The sequence below is a fragment of the Histomonas meleagridis genome (assembly GCF_020186115.1).
Source record: "Histomonas meleagridis strain 2922-C6/04-10x chromosome Unknown contig_118, whole genome shotgun sequence".
Lineage (NCBI taxonomy): Eukaryota > Parabasalia > Tritrichomonadida > Dientamoebidae > Histomonas > Histomonas meleagridis.
The window spans coordinates 376,324-401,347 of NW_027150758.1; the positions used below are offsets into that span (position 1 = coordinate 376,324).

Genomic DNA, 25,024 nt, shown 5'->3' on the forward strand with positions numbered 1-25,024 from the left:
AATAGAAATTTTGATACCATGAATATAATACGAATAAAAAGAACAAAAATATGAAAGTAAAATTTTTATTATTAATAGATATTATGCAAAAAATAGATTTATTGTGTATGTAAAAAAAGAAAATTTAACATTTTTTATTAAATTATTGATCGATTAAGATAAAACATTAATAGTAATTATTTTAATAACATACCATTACATTTTTAAAAAGCTATTCGAAACTTTAAATTAGAATAACTTTTTTTCAGCTTGTAATACATTATACATATATATGTCTATCAAAGCAATAATTCCATTTACATTTTATTTACACATTTAAATTAATTTATATGTTTAGAGAAGAGATTATTCATCAAAAATAAACACCATATTTTACACATTGACAGTTTATTGTTGTATGTGCACTCACATCAACAGTTGCAGCCTTTATCTTGGTTGTTATTTTCAATTTCGACGCTTGTTGGTATTTGTTTTCCACATATTTTATGAGCACATTTTCCAGCTGCGAGGAACAATTCCTTTACACCATTTCCTGTAGAAGCTGATGTCACATAAAATCCTTCGGCTTTATATTTTTTTATATATGCCTTTGAATCAGCACATATTTTAGAAACTTGTTCAGTTGTTAATGTATCTTCTTTTGTTAAGACAATGAAAATCAAACATTCAGGTACCTGTGATAAAACACGGTTTACCCATATTGAAATATTTTCTGCGTTAAGGTTTTCTTCATCAAAACAAACAAATGCAATATCTGAATCTCTATAAAACATTCCAACAACTGATTGGTACTTTTCTTGTCCTGCTGTATCCCAAATGTGTAAAGTAACATTACAATCTTCGGAAATTTCGATAGTAGTTTCACAAAAAGCAGGTGCAACTGTAGTTTGTGTATTCTTTTCGTAAGGCTGTTCGAAAAATGTATTGATCAACGTCGTTTTTCCGACGCCTGATGGTCCCACCAATATAATTTTAATTGGCCTTAATCCCTCAGTTTCGGTCATTTTTACGCGAGTAACTTTTTGAATTAATTCTGTCACAATGGCCAAAAGTGCCTTTTGTATTATGTAAAGTTCAGAAAAGATGAACACAGTTTATTTTACTCAAAAATGTTTTCAAACTTTTTTTTAGTGAAATCACAGAACCAAAGAAATATATATTTTTATAATTCTTGATAAGCATCTTGTAATATTTGATAATATTCTCTTCCCAAATATTTAAAAGAATCAGCTTCACACATCATTAAAGCTAAAGCCTTTTGTACATTTCTTTGATCATTATGCATCGAACAAAATGCTGTTGTCTCAGGCAACGTCATTATTTGTAACTTCATTTGAAGTATATTAAACAATTCGTCGTCGATAGATATCAAAGCTTGTAAATTCCTTATATATTTCTCATATAAATCTCTATATAAATCACCGCCACCAACTTCTCTCCATTTAAATAGACTTATCCAAAATATTGCAGTCGAATGATAAGGTCGTTTAAATCTTCTTTCGACAAATATTTGGTTATTCCAATAAAGGTTTCTTGCTCGTGATGAAGATATCATTGGTGCAGCAACACAACAATCTTCAAGATCAAGTTTGGTAAATACTGATACGTTTCCTCTGAATATAGTTCCTTGATCAGCAAACATTACATGATCAATATCAGATGGAAATAGCAAGTCAATGACACCGAATTTTGAAGCTTTGTAATAAAACAATACGTCATGAGGACGTGTCATGTATCGTGGCCATATCATTGGTAAGTTAATTGTTTCGATGTTTGGTGGGTTACCTTTTCTAAATGATCCGAACATCCAAAATCGTACTTCTTGTGTCGTATTATGGATAAGTGTATATAACATCATACGCGTTTGATTTTCATATGGTGGACCTGAAGCAAATGAAAATATATTAAACTTGTTATCAGTCTTAAATTTGATTTCTTCATAACTTGGTGTTACAAAGCGTGTTTTAGCAACTAAAAAATCATTACTAAATTCTTTCTCAATTAATCCTCTGGTCGCATATTTACCTATTGGTAATACTGGTACAAAAAGTCCATTCTTAATAGGACTACGTCGATCCCAACCAATTTGTACTATTTTCGATCCATATGAAAATAGATATGTAGCAATACCAGTGATAATTACTTCATTTTCATTATGGAAATATGCCCAATTTGATGGGAAGTTAACATTTGCTGTACTTAGTTCATATTTCGATGAAAAGATAATTCCATCTGTAAATGTTACAGGGATATAACATTGTTGTAAATGTGGATAATTTTGGATTTGAAATGGGAACTTAGAAATTACTGGTAAGAATTTAACATTCGCAATATTATTATCAATAAGTTGCATCATCATTTCTACAGTGGATTGAAATCCATTCGAAAATGGACTCATAACTATAGCCCATTCAAGTGGCGATTGTTTTTCAACATTAATAATTAATGGCGTATTTACATCTGGTGGTCCAGAACGTGTAATTCCATTTAATGCTTGTGTAGAACGCCACATAAGAACATAAAATAATTGTTGAATTGTTAACTTAGGTACGTTTTCTCTAAACCCAAGCATGACATAATATAATGCATAACTTAATTCTGATGAATCTAATGGATGATCAAATACTAATGGACCTACAATAGTTTTACCATAACGTATTAGTTTTATGTTTTGTGAATTAATTTTCCTTACTTCAAAATGTGATGAACTTAAATAAGATTCAGGTGGCTCAGAATCAACATAAAAAACAGGAATTCGATTTTCAGCTTTATCATCTGATATAAAAACAGGTTTTTCTTTTAACATTGAATTAATATAATCTAAAATTTGTTGTATTGGAATTCCATCAAGTGAAATCATATTATGGAAATCAATTTGAAGTGGCGAATTAATTGTCTCTAATGGAATACCATTATCATGTAAGAATTCTTCAATGTTTGTTTCATTATTAATCATTGCATCTTTAGCATAATCTTGCATACGTTTTGCATGTTCAAGTATTGCTGTTTCAAGTTCTACAAAAATTGGATTTTCGCGTATAACTTGACCATTTATTATGACAGTGGTCTTTTTAATTTCATATTTGTTTATAAATTCTTCACATTTCTGTATTAATTCATGTGCATTACTTAAGTTCATTAATGAGTTAAGATTCTTCCATTTAATTTCAGGATTCGTTTTAGAATATGCAGATTCGAATTTTTGTGATAAAATTCCTTTCATCAAAAATTCACATGCTGTACGTGGACCAAGTGTTAATAGTGTGTTATAATATGCATACATTATATTCTTTTCTGTTGAGTTATTTAAATCTCCAATAAGAAATACTTCAAATCCAAATGGATTCTCGAATTTAGAATATTCAAGCATTTTATCAATTATTGGTACTGTCTCATGTGAATCTAATGTAAGGAATACTTGGATACGAAGTAATGTTTGCGCATGACGTAGAAAATCTATTGGATTTATCGCGTTAAGATTATAAACATTTCCCCATCGAATACGGATATTAAATAAATCATGATATTCTAAGATACGAGTTGTGATATCGGGAATAAGCGGAATGAATTCATATACTTTTCGATATGGTTTGGAATATTGTATCTGTGAATATGTTTTGAAATCATAATCAAGACTTCGAAGAATTTGGATGGATTGCATTTCATCAATTAATGTGTCTAAGATTTCTTGCTCATTATTACCGACAGAACGTCCATTGATTATGGAGAGTTGTGGAAGTTGTTCAAAATCATTTTTATCATATTCAGCTCGAACTTCAGGATTAACAAATGATCGTGAAACAGTAGGAAAATGAATTCCTGGACTATGTATGATTTCACGAGCTTTTCTAATACGATCACTTTGGTCAGAAAATGAAAACATTTCGGAAACAAATTTATATTGAAAATCATTTGAATCAAAATTGTTGATTGGTTGATCGAGATTGGCTGACCAGCCACGGATAATGGGTCTAGAATCAGGAATTGGATTAAGAATGGCTGCCTTCGGATGGAAATATCGAAAAGAAAGTGAAAGCTTAAGAAGTCCAAGCATATAATGTGGAACAACATCACGAAGTGCATCTGTAATGGTGAGAATGTTTGTTTCTTCGAGATTGGCAAGAGTTTGTTGAACAGTAGGAATGGCTTCTGGCATAAGATGTTCAAAAAATAGGATAGTTTCATCATAAGGTGATGAATCACTCCAATTACCTAGAGCAACCATTGTCCTTTCAGGATCTTCTGTAGAGAAGGCAAAGGTGAAAATAGTAATAAACAACATTCCTCCCTATTTGATGCCACTTTTATGTAATAGACGGTTATAAAAGAAAATTCTTATGTCCTCAAAATAAAAGGTGTTTCGTGAAAATAAAAACACCAAACGTAGTGTAACGTTTTTTATTGTTGAAAAATATACAATTTATATATTTAAAAAAAAAAAGATTTTATCAAATGCTTGAATTTACCATGAAATTACTTCAGTTTTCATAATCCTTGTTAAATCTGGATCCATATGGATCCAATATTCATTATCTCTCAAACATTTGTTTGTTGTGGAAGATAATCAAAAATAAAATGTAAGATTAATTTTATTTTTCTTTCCTTTTAGTGAAAAGATTTCCTGTTTGCTAAGCTAATGTTAATCAATTCTTCCATGAATACATTGAAGATTCATTTTTGGACCCCCCTATTTCTTACGTTAGTTATGAACATCTAAAAACGTTATTATGGAAACTGGAGATTCATATGAAACATCATATGATGATTTAAGTTCCACAATTGAAGAACCACCGTTTCTATATCAAAATGCAAGTGAAAATAAAATGTCTGTTAGTTCTCTCCAAGATGTAAGTAATTATATCACAATTTTAAATAATCAAAACGACAAAAATTTAACTCTACACAAATTCAAGAAAGCTGAAGAAGAGCAAGCTCAAATAGATTTTTTTTCAAGAAATGCTAAAAGAACATTATATAATCAGAAATGTCAAACTGCTATTTCAACATTAAAAAACAAGTTATCTGAGACCCAAATTTACACCAAAGAACTTAATGAAGAAGCCAATGACCGACTCCAACAATTTGACAGAAATGCACAAGAACGTTTTGATTTTATGAAATTGCGTCATCGCAAAGAACTTGAAAAACTTGACAAAGAGAAGCCAATAGAAACTCCACCTAAGTTTCGCAGACGATCACCACGTTTACTAGAACAATATCGTCAAGAAAGGAATCTCATTTACCAAAGAAGATTTGATGAAGCAAAAGCATTATCAAAAATATGTGAAAAATCTGAAAAACTAGAGCAAGAAGAAGCTTATAATCAAGCTCTTCGGCATTGGGAAATTGTTCGTGCACAGGTTCTTCGAAAGCATAAAATAGCTGAAGAAAATATGCTTCAATGGATAAATACACGGCGAAAAGAAATTGAAAAAGATTATGAAAATCAAATTAATGCAGTTCGTCGTCGTGAAGTAAATATTAGTTCAGAAATCGGATCTAAAAGAAAAAAAATGAAAAACACAGCTCAACATGCGATTTTAAGAGATCTCCTTTTCGATAATACAAATTCAAGGCGTTCAACAATACGTATGGATCCACAATCTGAGATTGACAAAGCATATGAAAAAATGCCTCAGAAATCAAGAGAAATACATCTTAAAATGTAATTTGTTTATAAAATGTTATTAAAATTAATTTTTTTGTTTTTATCGAGATTGAGTTTCGAATCATTTAAGGTGAGGTAAGTTTCAAGCTTTCCTCGATTTATGTTATATATATTAGATACTTTTAGTAAAACTTTTTCATGTAAGGTATTCATAATAAATTTCACTCTATTTCGTATTATTTTTTTTTATCTTTTTATAGTACTTCTTTAGAATTTTTATGTTAATTGAGTTATACACAATTTTTATCCTATTATACAAAATATTTTGAAAATATTTTCTAGTACCCTTATCGAATATATCAGATTTATCTATTCCTGTTATTTTAGTTTTGCACATTTCTCATAAATGTTCCCTTAAATCTTTCTTGTTGCTTAACTCAGATCAATATCTTTATTATGGGGGTCGATCCAAGGAAGATGAGAAATTCTAATCGATGATTGTATATTTCCTGACTTATAATTTTTTTTCATATTTTCCTCTTATATCTATTAGAGGCAACTTTTTCCATTTGTGGCACTTCGATACCAAAAGTTTTTAGAAACCTTAATATGTTTTACAACCAAATTATGTTCCCTTGTTCGAAATATTTAAAACGCTTCCACATTCCTTTCGTTCATTAAATATAAAAGAAAAAAATCATGACTAAGAATATAAAAAAGGAATTTAAAACTTATAATGTTAAAAGAAATACAACTCCTAAAAAGTTTATTGACGTAAATCAAGAAAGACTTACGAATCGATTGATTCCAATTGTGAAAAAACAAATCAACCTGATGGACAATTATTTACAGAATATTTTGCAGACAAGAATAAAGTTAGTTTCTCTGGTATAGCGGATTTAAATGTTGCGTTTAGGAGATATTTATCTTAGGAATTTATATGTAAATGAACTATTATAGATAAGATGAGAAGAAGCAAAATAATAACAGCTAGGTTAAATTCCGAACATTTTAAATCAATTAGATCAAGCACCTTGTATGCCATTTCATCCATTATCACAATGATAAACTCTTGGAATATTACACAATGTGTAACAAGATATTCCAAATTTGTCATTATCAAAAGATTCAAAAAAGTCTAAAAAGAACAAAAAAAGGCATAATAAAAATAATGAAAATACCAAAAAATGTACAAAATAACAAATATCAAAATGACATTAAACATAATGCCAAATCTTTCGAACTTAAAATTTTAAAACATAGGGTTTTGGTAACTTACAGACACTAAGATACAAGGTTTTAATTTCATAAAATACATATGTCCTATAATCAAAATTAAAAAAAACATACTGAGGAAACCAATTTCCACAAATTTTTTGATTTTAGTTATGCATTATAATTTTTTGTAATTTGTTCAATTAGATTTATTATATCTTTTGAATGAGTCCAACCCAATGGAAAATGGCAAATTTTAAACTCTGAAAAAACAATTTTTAAAAGCTTTACATAATTTTGATTCAATTTCAATTCACATTTGATGTCAACAAAATTTTGTTGAAAAAACGCAGAAAATATGAATTTTTCAATCATAATAGATGTGCATATAGAGGCTCATTAAAAGCGATAACACACATAGTATTTTAAGGATAAAATATTTATTTCCAATAATAAAAATGTATCGATTTTGGGAGCTTTTTTTTATTTGACTTCTTTTGATTGTTTAATTGCTCAAAAAGTGAAATTTGTTTTTGAAAAATAACCGTTTAACACGGATCCTAAACACCCCGACCAGAAGAAAAAATGTGGGGAAAATGGCGAAAATTAAATTCTATTTTATGCTTTACTATCAAAAAAATCGAGACACAAAGATCGTATGATGGTCAATTTTATGTTGAATGGACTCGTGGATCATCATCTGGAAAAACGGATACATTTCCACTTGATGAAAATAACCAAATATTATTTAATTCAAACTTCGAAACAAAATGTACAATTTTTCAATCTAGAGCAGATGGTTCATTTCGCCCCAAAAAAGTTAAATTGATTTGTTTTCGTAAAACAAAAAAGGCAAGCAAAATCTTCGGCAGCTTATCTATTGATGTTTCCAAAGCATTCAGCACGTTAGAAGTTATTAACGAAAGTTCTGAAATGGAAACCGCACATTCCCACGCCCCTGTTTTATTTGTATCATACAGAGTTATCCCCAAAGGATCCGAAGAATTCCTTAATGTTGATACAAATGATGTTTCTTTTATCGGTGATGTTGAGAACAAAAGAGTAAGTCTTGATCAATGGGATGTCACAGAAATGACATCTGAAAGTTCATTCTCAATTCCTATTGAAACACAATCAAAGCATAACAAAAGAAGAAAACACCATAGCAAACAAAATGCAGATGAAGTAAGTGTTGATGGATCTTCACAAAGTAAAAAGAGAAAACATAAAAAACATACCGAAGAACAACAAGATGATGAATTAAGTACTACATCAGCTGATGTTGAGAAAAAGAAAAAACATCGGAAGAAAAAAGCTAAAGAACCTTCAAACAATGAAGAAGTTGAACAAAGTAAATTGGTTGAAGAACCAAATAATAAATCATATTCTAAAGACGAAAATGAAACAATGAGTGAAAATGCATCAACTAGAAGTAAAAAGAAAATCAAGAAAAAGAGAATTAAGAATAAAAAATCAGAAAAAATTGATAATGAAATTGATATTCTTGGGGATGATTTGGCAAGCAATTATTCAGTTGATAATAAAAGCACAAAGAGAAAAAGAAAGGGAAAAAAGGAAAGAAAGAATAAAAGCGAAAATAAATCTGATGAAGAAAAAACAGAGAAAAATATGGAAGCAGAAGAAACTCTTGAAAGAAATATCGAAATTTCAGAATCTGATAACAAAGAATCAAGTAATAATAACGAAGCGATAAATAAAGAGGAATCTGAAAAGGAATCAAAATCTGAAAAGGAATCAGACAAAGAATCCGAAAAGGAATCAGAAAAGTCAGAACCAGAAAAGTCAGAATCAGAAAAGGAATCAGATAAAGAATCAGAAAAGGAATCAGATAAAGAATCAGAAAATGAATCAGATAAAGAATCAGAAAATGAATCAGATAAAGAATCTGAAAAGGAATTAGATAAAGAATCCGAAAAGGAATCAGAAAAGTCAGAACCAGAAAACTCAGAATCAGAAAAGGAATCAGATAAAGAATCAGAAAAGGAATCAGATAAAGAATCAGAAAATGAATCAGATAAAGAAGCAGAAAATGAATCAGATAAAGAATCTGAAAAGGAATTAGATAAAGAATCAGAAAAGGAATTAGATAAAGAATCAGAAAAGGAATCAGATAAAGAATCCGAAAAGGAATCAGATAAAGAATCCGAAAAGGAATCAGAAAAGTCAGAATCAGAAAAGGAATCAGATAAAGAATCAGAAAATGAATCAGATAAAGAATCAGAAAAGGAATCAGATAAAGAATCAGAAAATGAATCAGAAAAGGAATCAGATAAAGAATCTGAAAAGGAATCAGACAAAGAATCAGAAAAGGAATCAGAAAAATCAGAATCAAGTAAAGAGTCAGAAGAAAAATCTGAATCAGAAAGGGAAAGTGAAGAAGAAGCAGAATATAGAGAAAGAACAATTGAACTTGAAGATTCTGACAATGAAGCAAACTCAAAATATATATCAGAAAGCGAAAGTTTGAAGAAAGAAGAAGAAGAACGATTAAGGAAAGAAGAAGAAGAACGATTAAGGAAAGAAGAAGCAGAAAGACTACGAAAGGAAGAAGAAGAAAAACTTCATAAAGAAGAGGAAAAACGATTAAGGAAGGAAGAAGAGGAAAGGCTTCGGATCGAAGAGGAAGAAAAACTTCGTAAGGAAGAAGAACAACAACTTAGGAGAGAAGAAGGGCAAAAATTGATTCTAGAAGAAGAAGAAAGATTACGAAGAGAAGAAGAAAGACTTCGATTCGAAAGTGAAAAGATTCTTCTTAAAGAATCTGAAGACAAACAAATCAAAGAAGAGGAAGAACGGTTAAGAAAAGAAGAGGGAGAAAGGCTTCTTAAAGAAAACAATGAAAAACTTCAAAGAGAAGCTGAGGAAAAAATCATGAAAGAGGAAGAAGAAAAAACAAGAAAAGAATATATAGAAAAGATAAAACAACAACAAGAAGAAATGTTAAGAAAAGAAGAAGCTGAAAGACTGAAAAGAGAAGAAGCGGACACTCATCAAAGTGATGAAAACTCATTAAGAAAAGAAGAAGATGAAATATTTATCAGAGAGAAAGAAGAACTTACTAGAAAAGAAGATGAAGAAAAAAGAAAGAGAGAAGAGGAAGAGAATCTCAGAAGAGAAGAAGAAAAAGGATTGAGGATAGAAGAAAGAGAAATACAACTTAAAGAAGTCGAAGAAGTATTAAGAAAGGAAGAAGAAGAGCGAAGCAAAAGAGAAAATGAGGAAATACATAAAATAGAAGATGAAGAAAGAAATTATAAAAACAAAGAAGAACTGTTAAGAAAAGAAAAACTAGAAGAAGTATTAAGAAAAGATGAAGAAGAACGAAAGAGAAGAGAAGATGAAGAATTACTTAAATTAAAAGAAGAAGAAAAAACTCATAAAGATGAAGAAGAACAATCGAGAAAAGAAAATTTGGAAGGAATATTAAGGAAAGAAGAAGAAGAGCGAAAGAGAAGAGAAAACGAAGTCATAAATGAAATCAAAGAGAAAGAAGAAATTCGTAGAGGTGAAGAAGAAAAGCAACTTAAAGAAGAAGAGGAACGGTTGAAGAAGGAAGAAGAAGAGCGAAATAGAAGAGAAGACGAAGAATTACTTAAAACACGAGAAGAAGAAAGAATTCACAAGGAAGAAGAAGAACAATCAAGAAAAGATAATTTGGAAGAAATATTGACAAAAGAAGAAGAAGAACGAAAGAGAAGAGAAAGTGAAGCAATGACTGAAATAGAAAAAGATGAGAGAACTCATAGAGATGAAGAAGATAAATTGAGAAAAGAAAATATGAAAGAAATATTAAGGAAAGAAGAAGAAGAAAGAAACAGAAGAGAAAATGATGCAATAACTGAAATAGAAAAGGATGAGATGACTCGCAAAGATGAAGAAGATAAATTAAGAAAGGAAAATATGGAAGAAATATTAAGGAAAGAAGAAGAAGAAAGAAATAAAAGAGAAAGTGAAGCAATGACTGAAATAGAAAAAGATGAGACGACTCGCAAAGATGAAAAGGATAAATTGAGAAAAGAAAATTTAGAAGAAATATTAAGGAAAGAAGAAGAAGAAAGAAACAAACGAGAAAATGAAGCAATGCATGAAATTCATAAGGATGAGAGAACTCATAGAGATGAAGAAGAAAAGTCGAGAAAAGATAATCTGGAAAAAATATTGAGAAAAGAAGAAGAAGAAAGAAATAGAAGAGAAAGTGATGTAATAACTGAAATAGAAAAAGATGAAATGGCTCGCAAAGATGAAGAAGATAAATTGAGAAAAGATAATTTGGAAGAAATATTAAGGAAAGAAGAAGAAGAAAGAAATAGAAGAGAAAATGACGAAACGACTAAAATGGAAGAAGATGAAAGAACTCGTAAAGATGAAGATGATAAATTACGAAAGGAAAGATTTGAAGAAATATTAAAGAAAGAAGAGGAAGAAAGAAATAGAAAAGAGAATGAGGAAACTATTAAAGCAATAGAAGAAGAAATGCTTCGACAAGCAGAAGAAGAAAGATTAAGAAAGGAACAAACTGAAGAAATATTAAGAAAAGAAGAAGAAGGAAGACTACAAAAAGAGGAAGAAGAAAGAAATAGTGGTGAAGTTCAACAATTACAAAGTAGAGGTATTGGAGAAATAAGTAGTGAAGATGATGAGAGAATAAGGTTTGAAAATGATGAAAAACTTCGAGTTGAAGAGGAAGAAAAATTAAGAAAAGAAGAAGAAGAAAGAATGAGAAAAGAAGACGAAAAACTTCGAATAGAATTTGAAGATAATATTAAAAGAGAAGAAGAAGAGCGAATTAAGAAAGAGGAAAATGAAGAGAAATATAGGAGAGATGAGGAAGAGAAATTAAGAGAAGAGAAAGAAGAAAATGAAAGAATTAAAATAGAGGAAGAAGAAAGACACAGAAAAGAAAAAGAAGAACAAATAATGAATGAAGAAAATGAAAGATTTAAGAATGACACTGATGAAAGACTTAGAATTGCAGAGGAAGAAAGAGTAAAGAAAGATGAAGAAGAAAGATTAAAGATAGAAGAAAACGAGAGACTTCGAAGAGAAGAAGAAGAAAGAATAAGAATAGAACAGGAAGAAAACATCATTAAAGAGAAAGAAGAAAAACATCTTAGAGAAGAAGAGGAAAATCTACTTAAAGAAGAGGAAGAACGATTAAAGAGAGAAAAGGAAGAAGTAAGTAAAATAGAAGAAGAAAGAATAAGAAACGAAGAAGAAAAGTTGAAAGAAGAAGAAGATAAAATAAGAAAAGAAGAGGAAGAAAGGTTAAAGAAAGATGAAGAAGAAAGGTCAAAGATAGAAGAAGAGGTAATATTAAATAGAAAAGATGAAGATGAAAAAATTCGAAATGAAGAAGAAGAAAAGTTAAGAAGAGAAGAAGACGAAAGATTAAGAAATGTTGAAGAAAATATTAGAAAGGAAGAAGATCAATTAAGAATTGCTGAAGAAGAAAAACATCGAAAAGAAGAAGATGAAATACTTCTTAAGGAAGAAAAAGAAAGATCAAAGAAAGAAGAAGAGGAACAATTAAAGAGAGAAGAGGAAGAAAGATTGAAGAAAGAAAAAGATGAACAAATATGGAATGAAGAATTCGAAAGGAGGCTTAAAGATGAAGAAGAAATACTTCAAAATGAAGAAAAGGAAAGATTACAAAGAGAAGAAAATGAGCAATTCAAGAAAGAGGATGAAGATAAATATGATAAAGAAGAACAAGAAATGATAATTAGAGAAAAAGATGTGCTATTAAAGATAGAAGAGAATGAATTATTAAGAAGAGAGGAAGAAGAAAAACTAAGGAAAGAAGAAGATGAAAAACTTCAAAAACAAGAATTAGAAGTGATTCTTAAGAAAGAAGAAGAAAGACTAATTAAAGAAGAAGAAGAAAGAGCAAAGAGAGAACAAGAAATCGTTAGAAAAGAAGAAGAGGAAATATTGAATTCAGAAGGAGAAAGACTAAAGAAAGATAATGAAGAGAAATTAAAGATAGAGGAAGAAGAAAGAAAACGAAGAGAAGAAGAGGGAAATATACATCATAAGGAAGAAGAAGAGAATCGGCTAAAGAAAGAAGATGAAGAAAGATTTAGGATATTCGAAGAAGAAACACATAACTGGGAAGAAAACGATAGATCAAGAAGAGAAAGCGAAGAAATACTAAGAAAAGATGAAGAAGAAAGAAAACAAAAGGATGAAGAAGAAAGGTTGCAAAGAGAAGAGAAAGAAAGAATTATGAAAGATGAAGAGAAAGAGAAATTAAACAGAGAAGAAGATGAAAAGAAATTAAGAATAGAAATAGAAGATATTAATAATAATAAAGAGGAAGAAAGATTGAAGAAGGAAGAAGAAGAGAGAATTAGAAATGAAGAGAAAGAAGAAAAACTTCGAAAAGAACAAGAGGAAGGATATGTTCAAGAAAGGGAAGTGATTTTAGGAAAAGAAGAAGAAAAAGAGAATTTAAGAATAGAAGAAGAAATGCGTAACAAAGAAGAAGCAGAAAGAACGAGAAGAGAAGAAGAGGAAAGTATAAAGAAAGATGAAGAAGAAAAGATAAGAAAGGAAGAAGAAGAGAAGCATATACAAGAAGAAAAAGAAAGACTTCAAAAGGAAGAGGAAGAAAGATCGAGAAGAGTAGAAGAAGAGTTAGAACGAGAAAAAGAAAAAGAAAAACTTCAAAAGGAAGAGGAAGAAAAATTAAGAAAAGAAGAAGAGGAAGGTTTGAGAAAAGAACATGAAGAAAGATTAAGAGAAGAAGATGAAAGATTAAGAAAGGAAGTAGCCGAAATATTGGAAAGAGAAGAGGAAAAGAGAAAACATAAAGAAGAGGAAGAACGCTTCAGGAAAGAAGAAGAGGAAAGATTACAAAAGGAAGAGGAAGAGAGAATCCTTAAAGCGGAAGAGGAAAGATTACAAAAGGAGGAAGAAGAACGCTTACGTAAGGAAGAAGAAGAAAGAATACGAAAGGAAGAAGAAGAAAGATTACAAAAGGAAGAAGAAGAAAGATTACAAAAGGAAGAAGAAGAGAGGCTTAGAAAGGAGGAAGAAGAACGCTTACGTAAGGAAGAAGAAGAAAGATTGCAAAAGGAAGAGGAGGAAAGACAGAGAAAAGAAGAAGAGGAAAGATTACGTAAGGAAGAAGAGGAGAAGCATATGCAAGAAGAAAAAGAAAAACTTCAAAAAGAAGAAGAGGAAAAACTTCGAAAAGCAGAAGAAGAGAGATTACACAAGGAGGAAGAGGAACGATTACGAAAAGAAGAAGCTGAAAGATTCAGGAAAGAAGAAGAAGAAAAATTGCACAAAGAGGAAGAGGAAAGGCTTCGTAAAGAAGAAGAAGAGAGATTGAAATTAGAAGAAGAAGAACGAACAAGAAAAGATAAAGAAGAAAGATTACGACAAGAAGAAGAAAGATTGAAATTAGAGGAAGAAGACAGAATGAGAAGAGAAAAGGAAGAAAAACTCAGAAGTGAAGAAGATGAAAAGCATCTTCAGGAAGAAGAAGAAAGAATACAAAAGAACATTGAAGAAATTCATCATAAAGAAGAACAGGAAATGTTAAGAAGAGAAGAAGAAGATAAAGCAAAGAGGGAAGAAGATGAAAGACTAAGACAAGAAGATTTAAAGCGATTACAATTTGAAGAAGAAGAAAGACACCAAAGAGAACAACTGGAACTCATAAAGAAAGAAGATGAAGAAAGATTAAAGAGAGATGAAGAAGAAATGAATAAAATAGAAGCGGAAGAAAAACTCCAAAGAGAAGAAGATGGAGTAAAGAAAGAAAAAGAAGAAACTCTAAAGAGAAGTGAAGCAGAAAGAATAAGAACAGAAAATGATGAAAGAAATCGACACGAAGAAGATGAAAAACTTCGTATAGAAGATAATGAAAGATTAATAAGAAAAGAAGAAGAAAGAATGAAACAGGAAGAAGATGAGAGAATAAGATTAGAGGAAAATGAAAGAATGAGAAGAGAAGAAGATGAACTATTAAAGAAAGAAGAGGAAGAAAGATCAAGGAGAGAAGAAGCTGAAAGAATGAAACAAGAAGAAAACGACAGACTAAGATTCGAAGATGAAGAAAGAATGAGAAGAGAAACTGAAATTGAAAATCTAAGAAAAGAAGAAGAAGATAAATTGATGAAAGATGAAGCTGAAATAAAGATCAGAGAAATAGAAGAAACACTTAGCACAGAAGATAAAGAAAGAACACGACGAGAACAAGAAGATGAAAGATTAAGAGAAGAATCTGATAAATCAAAGAAAGATGAATCAGAAATAAGAATCAGAGAAGTTGAAGAAACACTTCAAGCAGAAGATAATGAAAGAATGAGGAGAGAACAGGAAGATGAAAGAATGAGAATAGAAGAAGAAGATAAATTAATGAAGGATGTGTCTGAAAGAAAGAACAAAGAAATCGAAGAAAGACTTAAATTAGAGGAGGAAGAAAGAATGAAGAGAGAACAAGAAGATGAAAGATTAAGTGCAGAAGCTGATAAATTAATGAAAGATGAATTAGAAATAAAGATCAGAGAAATAGAAGAAACACTTCAAGCAGAAGATAACGAAAGAATACGAAGAGAACAGGAAGATGAAAGAATGAGAATAGAAGAAGAAGAGAAATTCAATAGCGATAAATCTGAAAGAAAGAACAAAGAAATAGAAGAAATGCTTATAGTAGAAGATAATGAAAGAATGAGAAGAGAACAAGAAAATGAAAAATTAAGGACCGCGGAAGAAGACAAATTAATGAAGGATGTGTCTGAAAGAAAGAACAAAGAAATAGAAGAAATGCTTATAACAGAAGATAACGAAAGAATGAAGAGAGAACAAGAAGATGAAAGATTAAGAGAAGAAGAAGACAAATCAAAGAAAGATGAATCTGAAATAAGGATAAAAGAAGTCGAAGAGGTACTTCAAACTGAAGATAGCGAAAGAAACAGCAGAGAAAAAGAAGATGAAAGAATGAGAATAGAAGAAGAAGAGAAATTCAATAGCGATGAAGCTGAAAGAAAGAGCAAAGAAATAGAAGAAATGCTTATAACATTTTATAATGAAAGAATGAGAAGAGAACAAGAAGAAATTTCAGGAGAAGTTGACAAAATAAGAATCGAACAAGAAGAAAGATTACAAAGAGAGATGGATGAACAAATAAGAAGCGAAGAAGAAGAAAGAACAAGAAGGGAGAAAGAATATCTCCAAAGTGAAGAAAAGAGAATAATAAGCGAACAAGAGAAATTAAGACAAGATAAAGAAGAACAATTCAGAAAAGATAAGGAAGAACAATTACAAAAGGAAGAAGAAAAACTTAGAACAGAGGAAGTGAAAGAAGAAAAAGAAGAAGACCTTGTAAATAGAGATGCAGAAATAATTATTAAAGAATTAGATGAGAAACTCCATGAAGAAGAACGAATTCTAAAGGAAGAAGAAGAGAAATTATTAATTGCAGATAATGAAAGACTAGGAAAAGAAGAAGGAATTGGAACAGAAGAAATGAAATTAGGAAAAGAAGATGAAATTAGAGGTAATGAAGCAGAAATAATTCTCAAAGAATTAGAACAAAAACTCCAAAATGAAGAAGAAAGAATTCAAAAAGAAGAAGAGAAGTTTATTAAGGAAGATAAAGATGAAAATGAAGAAGAAAAACTTAGCGTTGAAATGAAATTAGGAAAAGAAGCAGAACTAAGAATGAGAGAAGCCGAAATAATTCTCACAGATTTGGAGCAAAAACTACATGAAGAAGAAAGAATTCTCAAAGAAGAAGAAGAGAAATTACTTATCGAAGATGATGGAAGAGAAAGAATTAAAGAAATTCTTAGGAAAGAGAATTTAGCACAAGGAGAAGAATCTGAAAAAGAAGATGAAGGAACAATGAAACTCACAAAAGAAGAGATGATCAAACAATTAGAGGAAGAGAAATTGAAGTATGAAAATGACGAAAGAAATAGAAGAGAAGAAGAAGAGAAAATGAGAATTGAAGAAGAAGAAAGAAGTCGAAAAGAAAATGAAGAGAAAATTATAATTGAGGAAGAAGAGCGACTTAGGAAAGAAGAGGAAGAAAGAATAAGAAGAGAAGACGAAATATTAAAACTTGAAGAAGAAAAGAGATTAAGAAGTGAAGATGATGAAGAATTAACTTCAAGAGATATCGAATTATTAGGAAGTGAAGAAGAAAAAGAGAAACAACAATTAAAGAACGAATCAGAAGATAAATTAATAAATGAAGAGAAACAGAAATTAAGGAGAGAAAGCAAAGAGAAATTAAGAATGAAAGAAGATGAAAAATTAAGATCACAAAAGGATGAAAAACTCAGGCAAGAAGAGGAAGACAAAATCAAAAATGAAGAAGAAGAAAAATCACACGAAAGAAATATTGAAATACATGAAAAAGAAAAAGAAGAAAAATTGAAACTTGAAAATGATGAGAAATTTAAACGAGAAGAAGAAGAAAAACTTAGAATAGAAGAAGAAGAAAAAATAAGAAACGAAAATTATGAAAACATAATTCGTGAAGTTGAAGAAAAATTAAGAAATAAAGAAGAAGAAATGAAATTAAGAGAAGAAGAAGAGATATCAAAACTTAACGAAAAAGAAGAAATATTTAGAAGAGAGGAAGAAAAACAAAGAATAGAAGCAGAAGAAAATCTAATAATAGAAAAGGAAGCAAGGCTTAGAAAAGATGAAGAAGAAAAACTAAGAATTGAAGAAGATGAAAGAATTATAAGAGAAAGCGAAGAGAGAATGAAAGTTGAAGAAGAAGATAGAAGAAGAATGGAAGAAGAAGAAAATCTTCGAAGAGAAGAAGAAGAGAAACATAGAAAAGAAGAAAATGTGCAAATAAGAATAGAACAAGAGAAATTAGCAATGGAAGAAGAAATTGCAAGAATAGAAGAATACATACACAAAATTGAAGAAGATGAAAAACTTCAAAGCATAGAGGATGAGAAGACAAGAAAAGAAGAAGAAGAGAAGTCAATTCAAGATATAGAAAATAGGATAAGAACTATGTTAGATGATAGATTAAGAGAACAAGAGGAACAAAGACATCATATGGAAGAAGAAGAAAGAATACAAAAAGAAGAAGAAAGTATTAGAATCGAAGGAAATGAGAAATTAAGATTAGAAGAAGAAATGAAATCAAGAAGTGATGAATGTGAAAGACTTCTTAATGAAGCAGAAGAAAGAATTAGAAAAGAAAAGGATGAAGAAATGTTGCATAAGGAAGAAGATGAAAGACTAAGAATAGATAAAGAAATGGCTGAAAAGGAAGAAGAAAGAATTCGTAAGGAAGAAGAAGATAGATTAAGAAGAGAAGAACAGAATAAATTAAGAACAGAAGAAGAGGAAAGAATTCGTACAGAGGAAGAAAGAATTTTATGCGAAGAAGAAGTTTCAAGAAGAGAAAAACTTGAAATGCAAAATATAGAGGAAGAGAGAGTACGTAAAGAAGAAGAAGGCATAAGAATAGAAGAGGATGAAAGAATCAAAAGAGAAGAAAAACTTAAACAAGAGGAGGAAAGGCTACACAAGGAAGAAGAAGGTATGCTCAAGAAGCAAGAAGAAGAAAGACTTAGAAAGGAAGAAGAGGAAAGATTACGTAAAGAAGAAGAAGAAAGACTTCGAAAGGAAGAAGAGGAAAGATTACGTAAAGAAGAGGAAGAAAGACTTCGAAAGGAAGAAGAGGAAAGAATTAGAAAGGAAGAAGAAGAAAGATTACGTAAAGAAGAAGAGGAAGAAAAACTTAGAAAGGAAGAAGAAGAAAGATTACGTAAAGAAGAGGAAGAAAGAATTAGAAAGGAAGAAGAGGAAAGAATTAGAAAGGAAGAAGAGGAAAGAATTAGAAAGGAAGAAGAGGAAAGAATTAGAAAGGAAGAAGAGGAAAGAATTAGAAAGGAAGAAGAGGAAAGAATTAGAAAGGAAGAAGAGGAAAGAATTAGAAAGGAAGAAGAGGAAAGAATTAGAAAGGAAGAAGAGGAAAGAATTAGAAAGGAAGAAGAAGAAAGAATTAGAAAGGAAGAGGAAGAAAAACTTAGAAAGAAAGAGGAAGAAAAGAAACAAAAAGAAGAAAAATTACGTAAAGAAGAAGAGAAACTTCATAAAGAAAAAGATAAAACAAGTAAAGAAGCCAAGATCGTTTCCAAATCCGTCGAACTCTCAGATTATGATTCATATTATAGTGATGAAGACACATCAAGCGGTGATTATACTAATGACTATTCATCAAGTGACGAAAGTTCAACTGAAGAAGAAGCCATTGTTCCATTTACTTTCAAGACACCTGGCGACTACATCAAAATATCACTTTCCAATGTTTACACCCGTGATAGCTCCATTGCCTTCTATGATTCCAATAACAAATTTGCATTTCCGCCATCCATATTCCCTATATTCTCATCACTTATTGAATCCCAAATCTTTAATCCCAACAAAGTTGGTGATGAAGACTTTACACCTCTTTGTTCATTATTTGGAACGCTTTATGCCTTAAATAACTTTAGTGATAGCAAAAAAGTTGAAACGCATTTCATCACAACACTTCTTCTTATTTTACTTGTTCAAAATCGAACAGATTTCCCATCAAATCGCAAATCCATTTTCATTCGTTCAATAATCCCAACATTTAGTTCATATCAACGTAAAATATATTCGTCATTATTGACACGTTCAGACATATTAACAAATCGTTTTGCAACAGCGAAATTTGATTTTGATGATTTATATGCGGATTACATCGATTTCCTTTCGAACGTACGACAAATATTCCGTTTCACGAATGATATTAATTTATATCTTTTTGATCAATTCGTTAAAGATTTCGATATGAGAATTGCTAATAAAATACTTGCAAATCAAACAAGATTTGCTTTTTCAAATGCTATGGTTTGGAATACATTGATTACTGCTGTCGAATCAGATGCAAATGTTTCATTCCCAGTTTCAAGACAAGTTGTGTCGATATTTTTACTCGCGCCAAATATATGTAAGGATCCCGATATGATTGACGATATTGCACCAGATTTACCTCCTGATGTTGTCGCGTTAATGCTACTTGCTTATGACGTAAAGGATACTGTTCTCGGAGTTGATATAAACCCAATGGATTTCTTAATGAAGAAGAAAGTGGAGAAAATTTTGGACGTCGCAAATTTGCCACCGAAAGACGTAGGACCTGTACAAGGAATTGATGACGTGGTGTTAAATAGATGGTGTATTAGGAATAAGAATAATAAGATATTCGCAAAATTCCCATACATGGTAAAATATGTTAGAGATAAATAATAATAAAATCGGATATATAACTATTAAAATAATGTTTAATTATTATTTTTATTTTTAATGAATTTATCTTAAATGTAAAATTTTACAGTTTTTCGAAATTACATTGTTCCCTAAATAAATAAAATAATTTATCTATTCTTGAATGCAATTTTTGACATTATTTAAACATTATCCATAATATGAAACTTGGAATTTTTAATAATTCAGAAGCGTTGCTAGTGTAGTGGTTATCATGCTAGCCTTCCAAGCTTGTGATCCGGGTTCGATTCCCGGGCAACGCATTTTTTGTTTTTTAAAATATTTGGCTCTTTTTTTTTAATTAAAATATCTGCTAGAATTAAAAATATCATGTTTACGATAACATCACTTAATATATACTGATACTTATAATGAAATTTAATATAATTTTATTGAAATTTAAATAGATTCGAAATCCAATATAATACTTGGCTTGAACCTGTCTTAAACCAAAAACATACTGTTGCTTTGACGAACTTTCTGAAAATTTCTAAAACAAAGGGACAAAAAGGTTTTCTTGTTCTTCAATATTTTTCCAGTTACTACTATATGAAACCTTTATTTGTTTTCGTTTTGGAAAAAACCGACAAAATTGAATTTATCGGTAATTTAAAAACTCAAAAATACAATTAAATAAAACTCAAAATAAATTTGATGGTAGATTTATTGTTTCCTTATGGAGCATTTGACCAAATTTTAGCCTTTGCTCATATGCTTAAAAAACTTACTTCTGCACTAAAGTTAAATCAGTTTTAATCCATATAAAAAAACATAAGAAATCAAATATAATAAAGCAATTTGATGTTTAGTGACTACGAGCAGCATGAACAGCCTTTTCACCTGCTTCTGTAAGGTTGCTAGCGGGAATGATTGGGAGGCCTGATTCCTTAAGTAATTTCTTACCAAGTTCAACATTTGTACCTTCGAGTCTAACGACGAGTGGGATCTTAAGTCCGACCTTCTTTACAGCTGCGATGACACCCTTAGCGATCATATCGCACTTAACAATACCACCGAAAATGTTAACAAGAATTGCCTTAACCTTTGGATTTGAACTGATGATAAGGAAACCTTCAGTGACGGCCTTCTCAGAAGCAGCACCACCAAGGTCGAGGAAGTTGGCTGGATCACCGCCGGATAATTTGATGACATCCATTGTAGCCATAGCGAGACCAGCGCCATTAACAAGACATGCGATATCACCATCAAGTTGGACATAGTTGAGGCCATACTTTTCGGCACGAAGTTCCATTGGGTTGACTTGTTTGAGATCGCGATAGCTGAAGATTTGTTTCTGACGATAGTGTGCGGCATCATCGAAGTTGAATTTGGAATCGACTGTAATGATACGGCCGTCAACTGTTTCGGCAAGTGGGTTAACTTCGACTTGTGTAGCATCTGAACCAACAAATAATTTCCAAAGTTTTTGCATTTCTTGAACACCACTTTCGAAAGCAGCACCTTGGAGACCGAGCTTCTTAGCAAGGCGCTTGGCGACGTCTTCTGTGATACCATCAACACCATCAAGAACTTCCTTGAAGATTGCATCTGGTTGGTTCTTAGCAACTTCTTCAATTTCAACACCACCTTGTGTGGAGGCGATGACAACTGGTGCTTGAGAAGCACGGTCAAGGAGAATTGCGAAGTATAATTCACGCTTGATTTCAACTGGGTCAGAAAGCATAACACACTTGCAGAGAGCGCCTTCTTTTGTTGTTTGCTTTGTGCGAAGATGTCTGCCGATCATTTTAGCGGCAACTTGTTTGGCCTCTTCGGCGGATTTAACGAAATGAACACCTGACTTGAAACCATCTTCAACCCATGTGCCTTTGCCACGGCCACCAGCATAAACTTGAGCCTTGACAACAACAGCTGGAAGACCAATCTTCTTGAAGGCTTCTGCGGCTTCATCTGGTGTGAAAGCAACTTGGTTGATACCGGCTGAAACGTTGAACTTGGCGCAGATTTCCTTGGATTGGTATTCGAGGATGTTGAACTTGCGAGAGAAGCTTGTTGAAAGCATCTAAAAGTGAAGTGGTCGATCCTTCTCAAATTTATCTCTCAATTTTTGAACGCTTTCCTCGATTTTGAGAGAGATCGACTAATCATAAAAGTGGCAAAGCTGGGTAGCAATCATTGTTGCATCTTTATTCTCTAAATCTTTATAGATCTTAAATTTTCCATCTAAGCTAAATAGACTTTAACCTTTGTGTGGCATTTTAAATTTGTTATTTAGAAATTTTTATTTTAGTAATTAAATAGCTTTTTTATAAAAAAAACATATAAGAAACTTAAAGATGAACACGTTCATAGACATGTATGGAACATCCTTAAAACAAAAATCATAAAATCTTTTAAATTTTATTAATAAAAGCAAAAAATACCTAATTTTTTTTTGATTATAATCATTCGAAAAGAACATCTGAAGCTAAAGTGTTAATCAGTGTAATGAAAGCAAAGGCAGGAAATGTTATTTTAAACTTTGTAATTTGGCGGTACTTGACCAATGGATTCAAACAGACCTTTTCAAACTCAGCTTAATGAACAAAATCATCAGTGTGCATGGCCAAAATGAAATTTTTTCAATATTAACAAAAAGCAACGAAACAATTTTAGACCTTAAAACAAAGATATACACAGAAAATAAAAATTATTCTATTTCAAATCAAATTATATCTATTGATGGAAAGCCTTGTAATGACGATGCACTGATTAAAGACTACATTGGTAGTGATTCCAAACACTTTGAACTTTCATTAAGTAATACCAAATCAAGTTCAAAGATCACAATTAATGTCAAATTTCCCACAAGAAAATCACCAGTTAAAATTGAAATTGATAAAAAATCCAAGGCCAGAGATGTTATTAAGAAATATCTACATCAGTTTGAAAAGGTTCCAATAGATCAATGCGAAGTTGCTAGCACATTTTTATATATTAAGCTAAATGCAAAACTAGACGATGACGCTGAGTTTGTTGACATCCCCAATGAAGCTAATCTTCAAATTGAGTTCAAATATACATCATTAAAAATTGCGGATTTTCTTGAACAAATCAAACCACTTTTATCAGAATTAATTGAACGTGTTTCAGTACCTCGTCCACGTCCAAATGTTTCACAAGACGATAACATTATATCAGCAGATAATGTTTTTACGTCTACTTTCACAAAATGGAACAAGAGCATTAAATCAGTTGTTCAACAGAGTGGTACACTTTGTGGAGTTGTTGAAGAGCTAAATTTATTCTGGGTTGGAAATTCCTTACATATTTTCTTCATTGATATTTCTAATAATAGCTTTGTTTCTTGTTCTATTCCATCTCTTCCCATAACAGTATTCTATGCTACCAAAGACAACTTTCCATTTATTTTTGTTACTCATCAACGTCACATCACAATTTTTTCAATACGAAACAATTCGATCAAAGATTGTCAAAAGTGCACGTTACCTATTTCAACTGTAATTACATATGGAATTAATGATTTTATTGGTACTTTAAATGGGCAAATATTTAAATATGAAGTTGGATATGAAAGTTTTAATGTTATTCCTTCCGAATCACCACAACGGCCTGCACCTGTACAAAAAATTGTTCGTGATGGAAATAAACTTTATTCGTTACTTATTGACAAACAAAAGCAATCTAATAATTCATATATTGATGCATATGAATATCAAAACAATGAGAAAATACAATTCATTGATAGTTTCACACTTACAAATATCATTGATATTATAGCATATTCAGGAAATATACTTGCGATACGTAATAATGGAATGATTTATGTTCTTTCTATTATACCAAAGGGCAAATATGTATATGGATCTAATATATCAATAGTTACAGATGAATCTAATTGGGTTAATTCTAATTTAATTAATTCTAATTCGGAAATATTAAATCTAAAGAGATCTTTGAAGACAATAGTTTCGATAAAAGATTCTAAAAAGACGCTAAAACTTGAACGTGGTATATGTTTAGTTGCATCGAGTGATATGCAACCAAATGAAATATTTGATCCGACCACATTAATATCAAATAAATTTTTTGATATTAATATTAAACCTACAGAGCAAAGTTTCTTTAGTAAGTTAACTGGATTTTTAAGACAACAAGAACAAATTTTAAATGTAAATAGCAATGAAAACGATTTATTTAAAGGAAAACAAATTTATGTTATTAATGATAAAACAGAAGTACCCGAAAACGGTGTTTTAATATGTTTTGGTTATTTCCCATATTATAATGAACCTGGAAAAGATACAATTGAGAAGAAATTTGGATATAAATGTATGCAACAATGTTGTTTTTGTCCAACAGGTATACTTTCATATATAACTAATAATCATTTACTTCTATCTATATCAGGTTACACACCTAAAACATGTATATTACCACTTTCGGGCACATTTAAATCATTTTTAATCTCAAATTCACAAACAAAACTTCCATCGTTATATGTATTTACTACAAAAGGTTATCTTAAACTTGACGAAAAGCCATTTTTGTTTAAGCCAAATGAAATCATTCCTAGTAATAGTTACATATTAAAGAAGAATAATAACGAAACATATTCATATGATCCAAGTTTTATGTATAATATTTATAAGCTTTCTATAACATTATTACCAATATGGAAATATTATTTAGTTCAACAAAATCATCAAATGTCATTAACTATTTCTGATTTGATACAACATTTACAAGGTTTGAGCTTCTTGCCTTTGTTGCCTATAATATGGAACTTGAAAATCCTTAATAGTGCAATTCAAAGCCGAAGAAAAGCTTCAGTCGGTAAACAAATTGAAGCTGAATTCGAAAGTATGTTTGAAAATAAAACAGTTTCAGATTTGTTCATGGAGGACTCCCAAAGTTACCAAAACTTAATTACAAAGT

General features: G+C 30.5%; 5 protein-coding genes across 5 annotated transcripts; 2 read left to right on the plus strand and 3 right to left on the minus strand.

The window, feature by feature from the left end:
* Positions 1–410: 410 nt before the first annotated feature.
* GO595_000943 (small GTP-binding protein) lies at positions 411–1,004 on the minus strand (the record flags this gene model as incomplete). The annotated part of the gene is made up of 1 exon (XM_067923123.1): positions 411–1,004. One exon carries the CDS (start codon positions 1,002–1,004, stop codon positions 411–413), a length of 594 nt encoding a protein of 197 aa, XP_067778886.1.
* A 158-nt stretch (positions 1,005–1,162) lies between these two features.
* Positions 1,163–4,225, minus strand: GO595_000944 (UDP-glucose:Glycoprotein glucosyltransferase-domain-containing protein; the record flags this gene model as incomplete). The annotated part of the gene is made up of 1 exon (XM_067923134.1): positions 1,163–4,225. One exon carries the CDS (start codon positions 4,223–4,225, stop codon positions 1,163–1,165), a length of 3,063 nt encoding a protein of 1,020 aa, XP_067778887.1.
* A 598-nt stretch (positions 4,226–4,823) lies between these two features.
* GO595_000945 (uncharacterized protein) lies at positions 4,824–5,669 on the plus strand (the record flags this gene model as incomplete). The annotated part of the gene is made up of 1 exon (XM_067923145.1): positions 4,824–5,669. One exon carries the CDS (start codon positions 4,824–4,826, stop codon positions 5,667–5,669), a length of 846 nt encoding a protein of 281 aa, XP_067778888.1.
* Positions 5,670–7,706: 2,037 nt separating this feature from the next.
* On the plus strand, positions 7,707–20,107 carry GO595_000946 (Titin-like; the record flags this gene model as incomplete). The annotated part of the gene is made up of 2 exons (XM_067923156.1): positions 7,707–7,728; positions 7,806–20,107. The coding sequence occupies 2 exons, from the start codon at positions 7,707–7,709 to the stop codon at positions 20,105–20,107; spliced, it is 12,324 nt and encodes a 4,107-aa protein (XP_067778889.1).
* Positions 20,108–20,930: 823 nt separating this feature from the next.
* GO595_000947 (succinate-CoA ligase) lies at positions 20,931–22,148 on the minus strand (the record flags this gene model as incomplete). The annotated part of the gene is made up of 1 exon (XM_067923167.1): positions 20,931–22,148. One exon carries the CDS (start codon positions 22,146–22,148, stop codon positions 20,931–20,933), a length of 1,218 nt encoding a protein of 405 aa, XP_067778890.1.
* Between the last annotated feature and the right edge of the window lie 2,876 nt (positions 22,149–25,024).